This window comes from Neolamprologus multifasciatus, chromosome 9 (assembly GCF_963576455.1).
Source record: "Neolamprologus multifasciatus chromosome 9, fNeoMul1.2, whole genome shotgun sequence".
Lineage (NCBI taxonomy): Eukaryota > Metazoa > Chordata > Actinopteri > Cichliformes > Cichlidae > Neolamprologus > Neolamprologus multifasciatus.
In genome coordinates, this window is record NC_140447.1 from 6,781,163 (window position 1) to 6,800,883 (window position 19,721).

Consider the following 19,721-nt stretch of genomic DNA (forward strand, 5'->3'; position numbering starts at 1 on the left):
GCTGCTTAATTTCTATTAGTAAGCCTTGCTTTGCGCATTTGCACATTGCTTTGCAGGTGCACCAAATACCACACAGGGTGACACATTTCGTTCTGTAACTGCTCCCCTCCCAGCAAAAGTGACTCACTCTTATGATCGCCATTCATTTTCTGTTTCTTTGTTCTCTCAGCTATGGTTTTTTTCCTTTTCTGTTCACATCTTCCTTTCTCCCTGGTTTATTTCTCACTCTCTGCTCACATTTCCTCTGGGCCATCTGCAAATAGCTGCCCTCGTCCCAGTCACATTCTGTCACTGCGTAGAGAGAAGTTCCAGCTTCTTCATTCATCATCTTGCTTAGCTGCAATCGTTCATCAGCTGTGGATCATTTGCCAGTTCTGAGTAAAAGCATCAACAGTTGCATGTGCTTATTAAAATCTGCTGTTGCCCTTCAAGCAGAATTTGTCTGGTTTGTACAGACGGAGTGGGGTGAGGGGGTTGCGTTGTAGTTGGGCCATTAACGACTAAATGGCATGTTCATGATTTTGCTTGTTAAATGCAGGCTTCTATAACTGAGAGTCTTCAGGTAGATTGAATATAAGGGTGTGCAGGTTTGTTGTCACTTTAGCTTTTCAAACACTTTTATGTTGCTATACCACAGGAAGGTGTGTAAAGGTATCATTACAGCTAGGCTAATGCTTTGAGACAGATTATCTCTGCAAAGGTTAAGGTATCTGCAGAGATCCGGACTTCCTGACACCCCCCCCAACACACACACACACACACACACACACACACACACACACACACTTTGAAATCATAAAATTTATTTCCTCCCTCCCCTTTCTTTCCCGTCCCACAGACTGATAACTCAGGCCACAAGATATCTGTCTCATCACTCTCAGACAGGGGGACTGTGGAAGACTGCAGGAACTGGGGCTTATCCTCCCTTGTCTGGAGCGCTGGTAGATCAAAGTAGGAAAAAGGAGGAGATTTGAAAACAGTGGGAGGCCATGTGGCTCTGCCTTCTCGAGCCATTTTTGGGCCGGCCGTATCCAGGCAGGGTCAGCTGGTTCCAAGGTTCCAAGTGCTGCTTGTGTTCTTTGTTCCACGGGCTGCAGCAGCCTCCTCCACTGTGGAGTGAACAAAGAGACGGGCCTGAATAGAAACTAGGTCATATCTGTCGTGGATCAGTCTGTAGCCCCTGATCGCCCCGCTGCGGGGACCGTTGTGTGAGCGAGAACATGTGTGAGTGCGAATGCCATGTGTGATGCGCCATGTGAAGGAAAGTGAGAATGGCAGCACACCAACACAGTTTATGGCTTCAGAGCCACAGATGTACTGTTGGATGGCTAACGGGTTAGTGGGTCGCTATTGACATAACCCCCCCAAACAGAAAAAGAAAGAAAGAAAGGGGTTGCTTTCTGTGTTACTGCCCGTCTTCACTAAACTTTTGGAATTAATTATATGCTTGGCCAAAATAAACACATTTCACTCTCAGGCATTTACATTTGCATGGGCAGCTCTTTGGGGTGGTTTTTGTCAGGCTGCAGTAGAGCTGGCGGGGCGCATAAGTAACAGACAGCAGACAGGATTTAGCCAGAGCTCCCTGTCAAGCTCTGCGGTGTCTGTAGTCGCCGGGGCAGGTGGAACCCACTCCCTCTCTCTTTGTACCTTTGTGGTGTTGTGTTAGCTTGTCCTGTTTGGCCTGTTGCCAGGCAAGTGAATGACCCTGCAGAAAGCCCAATTCTTTCAGCTCCTCTCCTTCCACTGCTTCCTGCCATTGCACGGGTACAAGCAAACTGCCCCCCGAAGAGAAAGAGGCAGAGGGAGGTTCCTGCTGAGGCAATATTGTATTTTAGAAGTTGGTTTTAGACACTTGTTAGTGCCAGAGTGGTAAAACTCACTTTTATGCGATTTGAAAAAAATTGTTAATTGTATCCTTTGTGTTTACTTAATACAGTGGAACCCCGACTTACAAAATTAATTCGTTCCCGAGGGTCTTTCGTTAGTCGAAAATTTTCGTAAGTCGAAGCACCCATCGCGCCTTTTGAGTGAACGATAGGCTATAGGCTAATTGCTAACTGCAACAACAATACGTCGTTCAAGTGGAACAGCGAAGTGCAAGTACGAAAGCCAAGGGGGTTGTCACATGATTTGGAAGGCATTGTAGGCATTCTGGGCTCAGCCAGTCAGAATGCCTACGCGGGCATTTTGACGTAACACGGGCAGAAATATTGCCGTTAAGTGCCTTCGTAACTTGAATTTTTCGTTAAATGGGTAATTCATAAGTCAGGGTTCCACTGTATTGTGATTGAGACTTGCCACAACATACATAAAACTATCTGATTGACCCAAGGTGGGCCACCATCGCACCACTACGACACCTCTGACCTTTGTGGCATAGATATGGCAGTGCTGTGGTGTGCAGCATGGCATGTAGGCATTAGAGCTTTTGTGTCCACTGGGTTGCAGAGCGGAGCTGATCCAGCATGAATCACGTGCTGGATCAGCCCCGCTCTGCATATTGCGATCTGGTGTGACTACCTTAAGTTTTTGTGGTGTGGCAGTGCATAGTATCCTGCTGGGAGGTGTCAGCTGCCAAGTGCCATGAAGAGTGTGCTTAATCTGGAACAGATTAGCTAGGTGGTGCATTTCAAATTAGCATCCACATAAATACTAGAATCCAAGCTTGTGAAGACTCCATTTTAACAAGTTGATAACTTTTATTTGCGTAACCTCGCAGCACTTTCAATGTTCCTCATCTCTCTCTCTTCCCCATAACATAACATAACAAATTTTAGGGAAATCTGATTGTTTCATGTTCTGAAAGGGGAAAACAGTGGCCGATATATTAGCATATAGCCCATCAACACTGAAGGCTGAGTAGCTCATTGACATACAGGAGCTTCTCTGTTAAGCTGCTGAAGCTGGTCTAAACGTGAGGTAGCAAACACTGTTGAAGCTGCAGTAAATGTCACAGTTATCTCAGATCCTCACTGAAGGTGCAAAACCATGATGTCATGATGTATCTCTATGGCAACGAGCATGTCCAGTGTCCCAGCATGCCAGTGCAGTGAAAATGCAGACTGCCAGGCACTAATACACTTGCTGTCAGGCTGTCTGGAGTGGCAGGATCATCTAATAAGACTAATTTTAACACACTTACAACTTAAAGCCACCCAAGGAGGACAAACCTTGTCCACAAATCAGGTTATTAGAAGAGGCTAAAGCTGCAGTAACGGTACCCATCCACAAACACATTTCCTCTCCTGAGCACATTGACTCAGAAGGAGCCTCTGAATGAATGGAGACTGGATGGGAGGATTTAAGTACCAGCTGGCCCCCTCTTAATTGATTTGATTTGATGTGCGGGTGGCGATTAACGCCTCCGTGTCTCTTCATGCTTTCCTCGTGTAATTTGCTTATCTCTCCGGCTCTGGCGGAGACTGACGGTTCACTCCACGCCTCCTCTGCACCACTGGAGGTTGCTTGGGCCGGTGGTCACACAGCCCCATCCAAACGAACTCCCTTTTATTAACCAACCCTCCCCCTCCTCTCTCGTCTAGATAGCACAGCTACTACGCTCGACGGACGGGCAAAATAAGCCTCTTTTCCTCACTTCTCGGGGACCTCGCAGTAGGATCTGTTGTGTGTTTTCTTTTTTGAATTTAGCAAACATGTGATTTAAAGCCCTTTTTCCACATAAACATCTTGGTTTTCTCTACGCTTACTCTGCTTTTATCTGTTGTTTTGTCTGTTTGTCTGACCACACAGTGTGTATCCCCACAAAGAAAGTTATTTTGAGTCAGGTTCCTCGGGAGTGCTTTTACTCAGCTTTTTGACTGCAAGCGGTTTTCTTTGTTCCAAAGCACTGTGACTTAATGAGCAGATGAATGCCACTCTGTGGGATTTTTGGAGAGGTCGGATGGTTGTTTTCTCTCTCAGTGGATGTGTCACACAGGGGCAGATGTGGTGGCCCTGGAAGTGTTTGGGTCTGTGTTTTTATGCCATGGAGTCGGCCAGCTGCCCTGCAGGCACTCACAGCTAGAAAGGCCTTGAAGGCCCCACCCTCACGCCAGGAATTATACCATTTGACACAATCAGTGTCTAAACACTGCTGGACCCTCCCTTTCTTTCATAATTCCAACACATTTGGCTGTTAAGTAAATCCTCACAGGCTGCACTCTCTGTGTCTGTGATGAAACTGGTAATTCCCTGAGATTACAAGATGGATCAGTCACTCCCATTAAATGAGCTGTCTTCTAGTATTGTGTTGTTGTTTTTATTTTTTTTCTCCTCTCAGAGAAATCTCATTGAAGGGCTGCTGTGTAGCCACAGTGACATAACAAGCTTGTATGCATCCAGATGGATTCTCAGAGGGGTTAAAAATGAAAGTAAGCTGCTGTTTTGAGGTCAGCGTTTGCCTGCCTACAGCCTGCTTTGTGGTCTTTTTGCTTGCTAGTGGTGCCTGGAGGAGGAGAGATAGACAGGGGGAAGGCTTGGAGGCCCTGGACCCTGACATTGCTGCTCATACCCGGTTATGGGATGGCAACGGCATCCCAGACAGGTACATTGTCATATTTTTGGTTAATGAGGAGATTAGTTGTAGCACGTGAGCTGTGAACCGCTAAGCAGCTGCCACGGTGAGATGAGTGAACCAGAATAGCGACACTACAAGGTCACCATTAAAGATGGAGGAGAGCATTAAAAGCGGGTGTTGTGAATGTGTGAGCATATGCTGGGATGTCGATGGCCTGCTCATTGCTGTGTCCTTCTTCCTGTGTATGAAACACAGAGGGATTGTATGTTGCATTGTATGTTTGCTGACTTGCGCAACAGAGCAAAGTTTGGGAATGTGCATCAAGGGTTTAGTAGTGTAATGAAATATACCGCTATGTGCGGTTGCTTGAGACTCCTAAATGCACTTTGAAACTGCAGTCGCTCGCTGAAAGGTTTGATGAATTTACCGCTGTTATTTTGGTTGTGCTGAATCGGCTCATTAAAGTTCAGTGACGTGCGTTTTCTCCCACGTGAAGCAGAATGTGTGTATTGTTCTTAGAAAGGACAGTGAGGTGGATAGTGAGAAAGCCTTTCTGTCCTACTTGAGTGTCCTGGGAAGCTCTTGAGTTTACTGTACAGAAACAACCTGTTCTTAAGCACACAGCACCACAATAACCTGCTAATTGCATGTTTTGCTAAATGGGCCCTTTGTGCGTGCAGCCTAAAATTATGTGCAGGGACTCTTTACAGCCAATTTCCAAATAAGCTGAAAGCTTTTGAAGAAAGCATACACTCTTATTACACAAAGACAGTAAATTCCACTAGATATGAGCGCAAGCAGTGCTGTAACCATCTCCTGTGCCGAGACTTGCTACCGGTCCGGCTGAAAAGGAGGCCCCTGCTTGTTTTCCAGCGCGTGCTTGACATTCCTGCATCAGTGCCTACAAACGCACACTCACTCACGGTGAGGCAACAAGCGAGTAAAATCAATGAAGGCTTGCTTTTCCCTCAGAAGTGCAGCACTAGACCTTTTGGTAATCTAATAATAAACTTGAGCAAACAGTGCATCTGCTGTGCTCATGTGAGCGTCTGTCTCTGCGAGTTCGTGCATCTGGCTGCATGCATTCTTCCTAGTTCTTCTTTTTCTCTCTTCTGTCTGGGCATTGAGGTTTCTCTTCTACTTTTCTGCCTCGCTCTGCTAAGTCAGTCTGCACACCTATCTCTGGAGTTTAGTGAATGGCTCCTCTTGGTCCACTTTTCAACCTGTGACTAGGGCTGTTCGATATAACGATATATATCTGATGACGATATGAAAACGTCCATCGTTTCATATTATGCTATCGTTTGTTTCGTGGTGTCGCAAAATCAACCGCTTACGGCAATATTTTTTCATCGTCACTGTATAATTTCCTGAAGTTCTCTCTTTCTCTTATATTTAATATAGCCACACTACAGACGGACAAATGATTGTTTTTATGCATTGTCGTTAGCAACAACGACGGTAAAACCATCGCGTGGCTCCGCCGTCCGCATGTTTATTTTCCACATAAACCTTTCACAATAAAGCTGAAGAGCCTGTTGAGATTTTTCAAAATAAACTGAATCAAGTGAAATAGAATGCAGAGTGTTTACGCATGAGAAGCTAAAAAGAGTCGTCAGGTGCTAAAAAAGAAGAAGAAAAAGCTTAGAACAGGCTTTTCCCCGCAGCACGTCGTGTAATAAATACTCACAAAGAAAATTGAGGCCGTTTCAACTTATGTAACACTCGACTCCAGGTACACAACGCCCAGCTGAAAACACTTCACGCAAGTCAAGTTGCCCGAGATTAACAGAATTTACAGAAAATGTAAAATTTTTGTCATTATATATCGTTGTCGGGACGATAAATGCCTTATATCGGGATATGAGATTTTTCTATTGATGTTTCTGATGTTTCTATTTATTTCTTCCTCCACATCCATCCCGATGCATGCCTCTGTGACGCATGCGCATGAGGATTATATCCACAAGCTCCAAGCAACAAGGCTTTAAGAAACCCACAATAGCTGATATTAAGGCTTGCTGTTATGGGGGATTGTTTGCTTTCCATTTTTCCTTTATTAATGTTTTGATATAAGAAGATTTCATATCAAGTCACAGTGTGCGTTCACATGAAAGCAGCCAGAGAGACCAATCTGTCATAAAGTGTCACACCAGTTTACTTCTTCTTCTTCCCCAATAAAGACGACATTTGATGACCTCACCTAGTACCCTTAATGACGAGTTTTAACACCTTCACACATATCGATAAAGATGTGGTTTGTTGACCACAAGATAAGGTTCCCAGCTTTTTCAAGGGTAGCACTAGTAAGCTACATAGGCAGACATTATCCGCACTAACTTCTGATGCACACCCAGTCATTTTGTTCTGAAAACAGGCAAGAAATATGACGGAAACCGCTCACTTCAGAACAGAGGAACGATGGCATTGGAGGGCGTAAGCTGCTCGCACATGCGCTCCTAAAAAACAGGTTCAGACGTTAATCTTAAGAGCGTGAAAAAAGAAGGCAGCTGAACTTGTGAAGAGGTTCCTCCTCTCGTCTAAGAGGCCAAGAGACAACCCCCACTAGGGGTTAAATACCTGGCCCTCTCCACCTTTTGTCTTTTGAATGGAGGAAGCCGTTGGATTAGAGTTGAAATATCTTCACAAAAAGAAGTCCAGACGCCTTTTTTTCCCCAAGCTCCTAAAACTATGACCTGGATAACTGAGAACTGACACGGACATGTCAGGACATCAGGAGTTTTCAGCCCAAACAGTTCTGGGGATACCCTAAGGGTGACTACTCACTTGGTGGTCCCCAAAAGAAGTGCACACTTTTAGAGGCTTTTCCCCCGATGTTCAGCTCGCACTTCCAATAATCACTCCTATTAGCCAGCTAAAGATTGAGGGGGAAACTGGCACAATCAGACAACACACAGACCATGTACTAGGTTGGAGATCATTTGATATCTTCTTTGACTACATTGCATGTTTGCTCTCAGATGCCCATCTATCAGTTATGGTGTAGAACAGGTGAAGGCTGCAGTGTATGCACAAATCCCTTTATATTAATCTGCAGAAGTTCTGTCAATGCTTGTTTCCTCATTTGCAGTTGGCATAAACAAAACCGAGCACAACCAGAAGTAACAACTTCTTTGTTACTGAAATGCATACATACTCCATGTGACCTTAGGCATTTCAGTAACAAAGAAGTGCTCTGGAAGAGAACATGTTATTGTGCCACAAGCTAATAGGGTTGCTGTCCTGTAGTGATTTCCTAGAAAACCATAATATTCTACATCTGCTCAGTTATTGGGAAAAAGCAGGTTATGTAGTTTATAATCATTTAACATTGGTTTTGCATTGGTTAGGCGGCAACTTCTCCTTCAAGTGAGAGTGACAGGTTGGTTAGTGTTTAAAATCCATCGGTCATTACTTGTCTTCATTACCTCGTGTTCTTCCAAGATGAGGTAATGAGTGTAAACTTGACATGTAAGTAAGCCGCATGTCACTGAAGAACAGAGCTGACACAGAAGAGACCGAAGCCTTGGCCTCTCTTCTGTCTCCCTTTTTAGTTGCAGTTCTTCGTATCCAGCATCCCTAAAGCTGCTCTGCCTGTCAGCCTGTGAGGCAGCGTGCTGCCTATTCATGTAGTGGATGACGGGGGTACATCACCTGTTTAATTTGCTCACTCCGGCTATCTCGCTCTGCTCGTCCTTGCTCCGCAGCTCTCTGTGGTTTAGCCAGTCCCTCGCCTGTCACTCAACGTGTCTCTCTCTCTCTCTGAGCCCGGCTCACTGCTGTAGCTTGATGCACGGGGACAGCATGTACCCAGAAAAGGTAAGAAGAACACCTATCTGGGCTGCTTTTCATAACTCGGCTAAATTATTTTTCTCAAGCTGCCTTCCTCTGGTCTTCTCTCCCCCTCTGGATCGTTCCCTGTCCATGCTTTCTCCCTCCCCTTCACTGTTGTTTGTAATCAATGTGGAAACCTCATTCCCTTCTGCCTGTGGCATTTCACCTGGAAACACTCAGACCGACAGCACCAACTGCTGTGTGTACGCTTGTGTGTTTGATATGGTGCTGGGCACGTGTGGGTGTTCTAGTGTAGGATTTATTTAGAAAGTAACTTTGCCAGCTCCCCCTCTGCTGTGTTTTCCACAGAGGTCTGTTTGCACACAAGTGATGATGCTCGGGGCACTGGGCTCTCAGTGCGTAGTTACATAACTGATTCTCGCTGTGTCCAGAGCCTTTTGAACAGCTGCTAGTCCTTTACACCCTCCAGCCGCCTCTTGGTGTGGATGAGTGGTCAGGTCAAGCTATTCTTAAGAATCTCACAAATACTGCACTTTCTGTGTTGATGATAAAAACTGTATCTGGCAGCACACAGTTGCTTGTTGCAGAAAAGGAGGCTAAATTACCTAATTGGTGTTATTTTTGTTTTAAAGTGGACAAATCAACCTAAATAAAACCATTGTTAAGTATACTGAATATTTCAGTCTCTAAATAAATAACATATGCTGTTAAGTGACCAGCGTGTTCAAAACTGCTGCATCTGTTATCACCCAAGGTTAGCAGGCTACATTAATAAACCGTGCCGGAGCAGTGCACAGACACATTTATCTGCTAATTAGTGTTAAGTAACAGACTAATAGAGTGCTAGAATTTGCAGTGTTTTGCATCTGTGTTTGAGGTTTGTACTTTCACCTTGAGGGATCACAGTCAGCGCAGCGCTGAAGTGAAGCACCATCATTATCCCACTGTTCTTGGCATTTTGTTTGTTTTTCTTCGCCCACGCTAGTTTCGCCTGCATAAAGACTGAGTTTTGAAATCACGTCACCATGCTTCTAATGTTTACAATTCAAAAACTGTTTCTTTAACAGCTTTTCTATCCAAAATGCACAACTTGGCAGGTAATGGCGTTGCATGTAAAGTCAGAGTTTGGACTAATCAGTGTGTTATAAAAAACTCTTGCGGCGCTCTCGCCCTCTTCCCTGGGTTCTGGCTGCTCTTTGACTTGTTGCACTCTGTCTTTGAGTGTAACAGCTTGTATTTCTCAGCGATTTAGCGCAACACTGCAGCAATTTCCTGCAGATCAAAGACAATATTTGAGAGCCATCTGCTGTGTCTCTCTGCTCTCAGTGTTTTCCTCAGGAGACCTGCAGCTGGGAGCTGGTTGCCAGCGAGTGGGAGGACTGGTGAAAGCATCAGAGCGTAGGAGTCTCGAGGCATCGAGGGGCACGCATTGTCTTCGTCATATGCTGCTGCTATCATTAATTACTTAATGCAGCTGCCAAAGAGACAAAGTATGAGCAGTGAATCGATCAACGCCGAAATTGTTCTGCTGGCGGCTGTCTTGCCAGAGGTCATTACTGTTAAAAGGAGAATGGAATTGGTCTGTCACATCATCTGGTGGAGTGTACAGGCGCATGGAAAGGTGTAGAGTTGTTGCTGTGGGCTGGTACAGTTGCTGTTTGACCTAACACACTACAGAGTGCTGCAGGAGTACCTAGAAATACAAAACAGAATCCTTTTGTGGAGACAAAGTATGCAAGAAATAATCTAAATGTCTTTTATTGGTGTTTCATTGGGATGAAAACACCGTTTGTCACATTTAAATGTCATATGAACGATGAAGAGAGATACATCAGAAGCTTACAAAAAATAGTCTATTATATGTGTAATTATATTTTCTTTATGTTTCACATTCTGTCAGACTGCCAGAATATTATTAGTCAAATTATTGGGCATGAAGCCTAGCACTAGTTGACCTAAAAATAAATAAAACTCAGTAGCACAAAGAAGTGCTACAGTGTTGATTTTTTTGGCACTGAGGTTATAGGCATTAGTTGAACCAGCTCTGCAGTGGTTGTGTAATCCTTTCTGTTCGTGTAGGTCATTTTTAGGCTCGCGGTCGAGCATGCGTGGCCCAGATAGTCGTTTACCCCTGAACCAACTTTCCAGAAACTGTTTTTGTCCCCAGAACTTTCCACGAGCAGCTGTCACCGAACAGAGATGCTACAGAGGGAAAAACAAAGGGGATACACAGGGAGTGGACACACTATACCGCTGTGGATCAGTCCGGATCCTTCTGCCAGCTTTACAGCTCTGTAACCAAACAGTAAATCCAATTTTAACACAGCCTCAGCACAAGTCCTATAATTGCTCTCAGATGGGCTTTCAGCTCAGTGGGGAATCCTCCAACCAAACCCTGCCTTAAGGGGATACAGTATGTGTGTCTGTACGTTCCCTCAAAGCTGACCAGAAATAGCTTACTGATAAAATATAGGCGCTAGGATGGTGATCAGAGTTCTCTTTAACACATGGAAGAACCTTCCAAGGCCAGGAGCCTTTCAGTGCCCTTGCATTTGATTGGCAGAGAGGCACTCCCGGTGTCCATTAATGAAATGGATATGTCTGCAGTAACGGATGTCTCAGTGCTCCCTCTATGCTCTGCTGGCTCTGCAGTGCTGTTGGCTGGGCTGATCAGCTCTTTTTATAAACAGGGGTGCACATAAGTGGTCCGGTGCGCATTCGCTGTCAAAATAAAAGACGCGCACCAGATAAGAAGTTGCAACACGCGTTTGCGTACATAAGATTTTCTGGAGGAGGACAGACATTTGTTTAGAACTCTTAAAGATGTCAAGAAGCAAGCTCCTTTAAGCAGGTGTTCCTCCACCTCCAAAGAAATGTCAGAAGGAGTCCGAACCGCAAAAGAAGCGCGTATTCTCGGAAAAGTGGTTGCAGGAGGTGAGCTGGCTTCAAACAAATGATGAACGCACAGAGATGTGGTGCAAAATATGCTGTGAAAATCCCACTCTAGCGGACAAAAACAGTGCCTTTATATGTACGCAAACGCGCGTTGCAACTTCTTATCTGGTGCGCGTCTTTTATTTTAACAGCGAATGCGCACCGGACCACTTATGTGCACCCCTGTTTATAACTGAGTGACAGCTCGTTGATTTCCGTCATAAACGTATAGACTGGCTCGTGTTTAAAGTGTAGGAGTGGAGACAAAATCCTGTTCATAGTTCATCTGAGAAGCTTTGCAACATTAAAGAAAAGGGTCTGTGGAACCTTTAGAATCATGATCACCTTCTTTCCCTTATTTTCTGCTCCCCTCCTTTGCTGTTTGAAGCATGACCTTGGTGATGGACCTTGGTCAGGTAAGCATTAGCTGAATGGGAGCAAAACAGCCAAGTGTTGGGGATTGTTGGAACCAGTGACATAGTGCATTACCCTGCCTCGCACACCCCTTTTAAAACTTCTTTAAATTAATTCAGATTAACTCTACACGATGCAAAACAGCTTGTGGCAAATACTTTTATGAAGGAGCATTAAAGGCAAAGTCTTTCTCACTGGGCTCAGAGCTAGTGTTGTGAAAAACTATAAACATACACAGCATCAGAAAATAGTATTAGTCTAAGATTAGTTTGTATTTACTCAAGATTTGACTAATCTTTCAAAGTGGTGATTTCAATTGTTAAAGGAAAAGACACACACACACACACACACCTTGTTAAATCATAAATTATCTGTGATTAACCACACCTTATCGAAAGCTCAGTTTGTTTCGTTAGCTACGATCAGACCTGCTGAATCAAGAAATTCGCTAAAACAGGAACTGTCTGACAAAGTGAAGCAAGCTAAAAGGACGTGAAACGCAGCACATCATGCCACCATCTAAAGAAACAGCGGAGAAACAAAGTCATGCCATCTATCAGTCTGGAAAAGGTTACAGTGCCATTTCTAAGGGTTTGACAGCCATTATCCCCAAATGGAGAAAAACTTGCAACAGTGCTGAACCTTCCCGGGTTCAGCCAAATCAAAGTCTGGGCTTAAATCTGATTGAGATGCCTTGACATGACTTTATACTGGACGCTCATGCTCAAAGCCTCCGGTGTGGCTCAGTTAAAGCAATACAGCAAAGAAGGGTAGACTAAAGCAGAGTGATGTGAAGCACTCATTGCTCAAATGCTTGATTGCAGTTTTTGGTGCCAAGGGTGATACAACCAGTTATTAGATTTAGAGGGTATTTACTTTTTCACACAGGGCCTTGCTTTTTTTTCTACCCCCTTAAAAAACAAATTATCTTTTAAAAACTGCCTTTTGTATTTAGTTGGTTTATCTTTGTCTAACATTAAAATTAGTTTGATGACCGGAAACATTTAAGTGTGAGAAATATACAAAAACAGAACAGAGAAATCAGGAATATTTTTCTGCTCTCTTTATGTCAGTTTCTCCGTAACAACACATTTAGTTATCTGATCAAACATCTCTTCTTTCCCTTCTCATGCTGTTTTTCTTTAACCCTTTAAAGCCGGTCAGAGCGGGCATGCTCCGTTTTGCGTAACTATTTTTAAATCCCTGTAGAACCGGAACCGTGTAAGCTAGCGCAATAATTGTAATTTTTTTGCATATGAAACCGGAGGAGTTGTACTTACATCTTATGCCATCAGCTTGTCCTAGGTCAAGGTTTCCTTCCACATATAGCTTTGCAAATATTGCATAAAAAGTGCATGCAGGAACAAAAACATAATATTCCAGAAACACGCTTTGCTGATCCGATCAGCTGTTTGTAACACTTCCCACATTGAAACAGACATCAGCGCGAACGTACGCATGTCCGTCATTACCTGCCCGGCACTGGAAGTGACGTCATTTTCGCGGAACAATGTAGTTTTTTACTTGTAGGCCTTAAAAGCCTATACTGGTGTTTTTATAAGTCATGTTTGACTTTATGCTTTCCTGAAAAGTTGCTGGGATGCTTAGAACTCAAATTGCACTGCTTAAAATAGTTTATTTTGATGCACATGCTGTTTTCTTTGCAAATTTGCATCATAGGATTGTTTTTTTGTTTTTCCTGCAGTATATAAAAATTGGTGTATCTCAAAAATAAAACTATGAAGACACTCAAAATAAATTTCCTGTTGTTGTAAACTATTTTTTGCAACTTTTTTGTATTTAAAGTTTTGAGGGATAAACCTCTTAAATTTCTCCAAGTAGAAATATATGTAAAAAAACAAAACAATTTTAAATTTTTTTGTAGTTTATTGCACTTTTTTGCAATTTCTGTAATTACTATGGACTTAATGCATACATATTATTAAAATATGGGCTATAACAGTTGTATTGATGTATAGCAACTTGAAATGCTCCCAAAAATGGCACTACAACATGTAAAAATATAAAGTAAGCTCTGGCGGCCTTGGTTCTATGGTAGGTCTTAAAGGGTTAATGTTGTTTCTCACACTGGCTGTGGTTATAGCCGGTCGATAAAATGGGAAAAAAAAAAATTATAAGCTTTTCATCAATGCATACATGAGACACGGTCAATATACAGTCAATAGAAGTCATCCTAAAGGCCAGTGACGATGAGAATAGTTGAGAATTAGGTTGACACAGGGAAAGGAAACAAGCCAAGCCTCAAAAGAGAAGGACAGACAGAGAAGTAGACACTGCTTTGGGTGGCCTGCACAACCCAATGCACACACAACGTAACGACAGTTCTTGCAGCATACCATTCAACAGAAACTGAAGAGACACAGTAATATCACAAATGCAACAGGTAACTTTGCATGGTGCCAGTTAGCATAGTTGAATATATTGGATTTAAGCATCTGTTTAAAGTACTTGGCCCTATATGTGTCATATATATCAGGTTTGTGGTTGTACATCCATAGATTAGATTCACTCAGAGACAGTATTGCACTTCATGTGCTTTCTAAAATTTTTTTATTTGATTTACCTTTTTTGGAGCATAAGGGTACCACAACTGAGTTAATATGTCAGTTAATGTTCTTCTTTGTGTACAAAGCTTCTTGAACTTGTTTGATATATAGAAAAGGTTTTTTGTTTGTTTTTGTGGGGTTCTTTCCCAATACTTTCAAACTTTTAAGCTTGATAGAAAGATGATTTGATCTAAATTTTGATCTGAAATTTTGGCATGCTATGATTTTTTTCTCTCTTTCTGTATTGCTGATCCCTAGCTGTGGGATGTGACTGAAACCACTAATAGAGTTAAATTCTTCTTGTTTCCACAGTAAAAGGCCATCAGCCAGCAGTTCTTTTTGGCATATGCTGATCATAAGATATAAACATTAGCCACAGGGTGTCACCCATTAACCTCAGCATAAGCATTTATGGAGCTAGTAATGCCCAGAGACGCATACCTGCTGATCAGTACAGAATAACAGGCTCTTAAACACTAGAATTCCACTCACCAAACCTGAATCACAAACTTCTTGGAAGCTCTGTACCATACAGGAGGCCATATTATTTGCTAAACGATCTCATTAAACACAGTCAAGTTTTCCAGTTCAGCGCTTCAAATGAACCAAATCAGCAGCTGCCTGCTACAACACACGGTTAATCGAAGCAGCCCCTAAACTGCAATATTCTCATAGTTCAAGCAGATGCGTTAAAATAAATTACCTGAGGTGCAATCATTTTATTGTAAGAAATTATCCATACTGGCCAAGACCACTTTTGTGTTTTGGCTGTAATTAAGTTGTTTAATGCTGGCATTTAGAGGAGCGGCAGTTCTTGGCACTTCAGCACAGGATGGTGGTTAGAGATATTTGCTGTATTTATTTTCTTTGCTTCTTTTTTTTTATGTCTATCTCTGATAGATTTTTAGGTGTTGTGAAGGTCTGGAAGTGTCTAGACAGATCAGGACTAATATTTTATTTTTGAATTTGTTTCATCTTTCATTTTCTAGATTAAATTGGAAAAACTAAGTCTTGACTAAGTAAACAAATAAAATCCTGAAAGCAGCCCCGTGACAAAGGTCAGTTGTCTGAGTCCAGTGATTCACTTCCCTCTGGTGTACTTTCTGTATTACAGTCTCATGTTTGTATGCATCAGGGAATCAGCTTGTGTATAATTCAACATATATGGCACATAAAGCCTGAGTGTATTTTTTGTTTTCTCTGAAAAGTGCTACTACTGGAACATTGTTTTGAGTGGATTAACCTAGAGATGGACCGTGCTGGAGTGCCATAATCGTCTGAAAAGTGTTATAGGCTTCAATGGCTAAGCTTCCTGCACTGGCAACTGTGAGACAGAGGGGCTTTACTGGTCAGCCTAGGCACACTGCTCTACACACATACACATACTAGAATGCAATCTTCTTACATATCTGGATTAAGGGGGTTGTGTACGGTACATTCCTGGGTTAAACCCCTCCCTCCAAACTCCTGTTCATCCCACACAACATGTTGTTGAACAATGTGCTTATCTTGACCCTCACTGTGGCGTGGCAAATCACAAAACCCCACCTTATCCAAATGCCAAGTGTGCCATACTGATGGCCTGGTAGATGCGAGAGTGCTTGCTGTTTACTTCCATGTCTTTTTTGTCGCTTAATTCACAAATTCACTCTCCTTATTTTTGGGGTGTCACTAAAAACCCTCAGTGGTAACTGAAAGGTAATCTGCCTTTCTTAGAGTTGGGGTTTATGTGAGTGCTCGGTGGCCCGGGCCAGGACCCCCTCCTGGTGGTCAGTAAAAATGTTTGTTGTTGATCTGCCAGCCAGTCCCCAGGCTCTTGAGCATCTATTGATCTAAAATGAGTGGGCGTTTGCAACCATGGTGACATATTCTGGGCAGATAGCACCCACTCCACTGGTTACTAGGTTGCAGCGCTTTAGATATGTTAAGCATGCTGTGTATGAGACAGTGTTTAAGGATGAGGGTGTTGGAAAGCCAATCACAGAAACACCAGTTTGCTTTAAATATGTTAGTTTAATTACGTTTAGTTCACCTTTTAGAATTGTCAGAATCCTGATGCATCCCATAGTTTGGATGGAGGATAACAAAAAGGAACCAGGGCTACAGCAGTTGTTGCAGATTGTTGGTATTTTTTATTCAGCTAAAACTGATCCAAACCGTCATGCTGAGCAAACAACCTTTACTGTCAGGACTCCTTAATACATTTATTTTTGATTAAAAGGGGCTACAAAGGTATCAGATGATACCGTTATGGGGCAAAGACCAATGTTCTGGGGCTTCCAATGTAACCAGCAGATGTCTGGATAATGACCAATGAATATGCAGGTTAATATTTTCAGTTCTACGCACCAGTCATAGTTTATAGTCCAAGTGTGACTATAAATACATGTAAAAACCCCAATAAATAGCTGACGGATCAAGATTACATTTTGGGCAACTGATCCATTCTTGTTCTTAACAGGCAGTGTTAACGCCTCTCCGTTCTGAACCATCCCATTGGTTCATCTGGTCCCATTTCCAATGCCCCTTTGTTCCTTTGAAGCAAACCCACTGACCCTGATCGTAAATGCCATCCAACCTAGTGACAGCCACGTTCCAGATTGCTGTCAGCACCACTCAGCAGGAGGGGACCACCTCATGGCTCAGGGTTACCAACTGCCCCAGTTTCTGCGCTGCCCGGTACACGTTCTGTTCAAGGCCCACGGGTCTGAACTGCCTTTACGTGCCATTGCTGGCTTGACAAAAACAATGGCGGCATTCTCGATAATGTGGTCAAACTCGCCCAGTGGAAATTGAATTGCTTTCTACAGAAGCAGCTCTGTGACAGCCAATTACCCAACCAAGACCTTTATGTGGGTCAACCAGAGGACAAAGGAGAACAAGCTTATCTGTTAAAAGATATTGGAGCCCATGAAAGCGTGTACATGTGATAGTTGGTTTTTCCCTTGTGCTTTAGTGTAGCATGATTATATTCTGTATTTTACATAATTTTTTCCTACCGAGAATAATGAAAATCCACCATTTTAAACCAGATTTTTTTGTTTATTTAATAAATTCTTATTTTCTAACCTAAATATGGGTAGTGGGATTCTGTCAAATATGAGAGGAATACAAGTCTAACAGCATGTGAGCGCCACACTGCCAAGAATATGTTGACGTGTAACTCAGGAGGTGGCAAGCAGTGCATAGTTCAGTGTGTAGTCATGTTTTCTGTGTCACATGCAGACCAGTGGCTAGCTGATGATGCAAGTCACTTTTCTAAAGACCCCAAACATGTGACCAGGCAGTATAGATGACAAGGCAGCCCTCTCTCTGGCAGAGACTGTACGCAACAATGGCTTTTACAGTGGCTGCTCCCGTGCTGGAACTTTTCTCTGGCTGGATATACCCCGGGACGGGGGCACAAAGAGGGGAGGGCCGGCTGCTTGGCAGAGTCCAGATTGTGGGCTGCCTGACCCATAACCTGTGACACAATGCATCTTTCTGTCAGTGTATACACACACACACACACACACACACACACACACACACACACGCACACACACACACACACACACACAGCTGAACACCCTGAGTCATTTTATGTAGGCCAGTGGGTAGAGTGGGGTAGAGAGGCTGGAGATTTAAATGTGCCCTTTTAATTGTATGTATAGCCTAGTAGCCCACTTTCCTTGGCCCTGTCACTAAAGGCTGTGGTAAATCATTATTAACTAATCTACAGTGACGCTGCCCTTTCACCAGAGCCCAAAGCAAAGTCTTCTACTTATGTCAAGAAACCAGTGGGATTCAGCTGATGTTGGTGGAAGAGCAAAAACAACCCTGTCCTCACGTTCGAGTAGCTGTAACCAAATGTGTGACATTCTTCTGTGATAAAACATCGTCAGCTCAGCTTCTTCCAAATGACCAATCAATACATCGAACCACTGTTTCACTGCGACTAAGGTCACAGATTGAACAATTAATCTCTGGTGACGTTGATAGCTTGACAAGAACAATGTGGCTTTGAAAATGAACATTTTGAAGAATTTATTTACACAGCAAATCTGTAGATAACGAAATGATTAGTTATCAATGGGTTTTCTGTCCAGTGGAAAGCCATCAGTGTTTTTTTTTATGTGAATTTCCACATGACTTAAGGTAAATATTAGAAATATATTTGTAAATAAATAAAGTAATTGTCTCTTTTCTCCCCAAATTTGTTTGAACTGTCGTTTGTACAGCATGAACTGATTCATAAGCTCATAAATTAGAGGATCTATCTGGAAATTAAGTCATATAAGGCCCCCCACAGGTTAAACTATAGAAGGCTCATCAAATGTTGCCTGTAGCTGTCTTAGTCTGTGGCTCTCCAAGGATCAGTAAAGCTGGACTGCTTTTGTATTGGATGGCTGTCCGGCACCTGCCTCTGCTAGCCTTACTGGGCCTACCCAACCACCAGTTAGCCATGTCCACCACGTCAAAGTCTTTGTTTTTTATTTGTTTAATAGAAATAATGACAGGACATTTAAAGGCATGGTGTTTAAATTGATGAACTGTGGTTCTGATAATCTAGATTAGGATTACTGAAAATAATAATTTGCTACTATGATCCAGAATACCATCGTTTCTTAAAGAATGATAACTATTGGCCAGTTTTCGAAGCTCATTATAAGTTCACATTGTGGAGACATTTGAGGATTTTCATACAACTGTTACAAAATCACTAAAATGAAGGAATAAAAAGCTAATCGCTAATTGACTCAGTCAGTGATGGCTAACATCTTCCTCCAGTCGCCCAAACCTTTGATCACATAAAGAAACAATGCAAAGTGAAGACATAACTTTCAGACTTCAGATATTTTGTGACCCTTTAGTGGATTAAAATATCTATAGGAGACATTTTCAGATTGAAGAAAATCAACACTTCTGTAATGAAAATACACAGAAGTATTTGTGCATGTATCTCTATAGTATTGATCATTATCCTATTCCCTTTCCCTTTTTAATTCAGCAAGATTCATTTGTGAACTCTTTGCATATTTTAGATGATTGTTTATGAGGACTAAACGAATAAAAATCAGAGTTGTAAATATAGTAACTGTTTTTTCTCCCCTCCTATTCTCTGCCTTAAGCAGAATGAGTTGTCCAAACCACCTGCTGTGCTCTGGGCTGTTTTTTCTCGCTCTGCTAAGGTAATTCCATTTCCTTATTGTAGACGAGCTGCGAGTGCAGCACTCAGCTCTGTGGGGGGTCCCGGCCGTCAGCCTCTCCCAGCCCAGATGTGCTGTTACTGTCTGCCGGTCCCAAACCACCTCATCCCCCCCCATCCTAGCTCTTTTTTTTTCACCTTTTGTCCCTCCTCTTTTAGCGCTCGCCCTCACTGCTCTATACATGTTGCTGCTGCTGTATTTGTCATGCCATGATATTTTGCATTGCTTGTCCTATGAGAGTATCAGGTACACCTGAATATCCTGCACATCCTGGGTTGCCTTTCAGGTTTTTTTACTCAGCAG

At 42.8% G+C, this 19,721-nt stretch overlaps 1 protein-coding gene across 7 annotated transcripts in view; it reads left to right on the forward strand.

Moving 5' to 3' along the window:
• arhgap12b (Rho GTPase activating protein 12b) overlaps nt 1–19,721 on the forward strand; it is a 69,175-nt gene that overhangs the window by 5,260 nt on the left and 44,194 nt on the right. Inside the window, exon 1 of one of the 7 annotated variants that reach the window (XM_085172099.1) lies at nt 7–8,338. The exons of the other annotated variants lie outside the window; for them this stretch is intronic. Within the exon in view, the coding sequence (XP_085028225.1) occupies nt 8,156–8,338 (183 nt within the window). The 5' untranslated portion in view covers nt 7–8,155. Of the gene's footprint in view, nt 1–6; nt 8,339–19,721 lie in introns of those variants that run through there. 7 annotated transcript variants of the gene reach the window in all.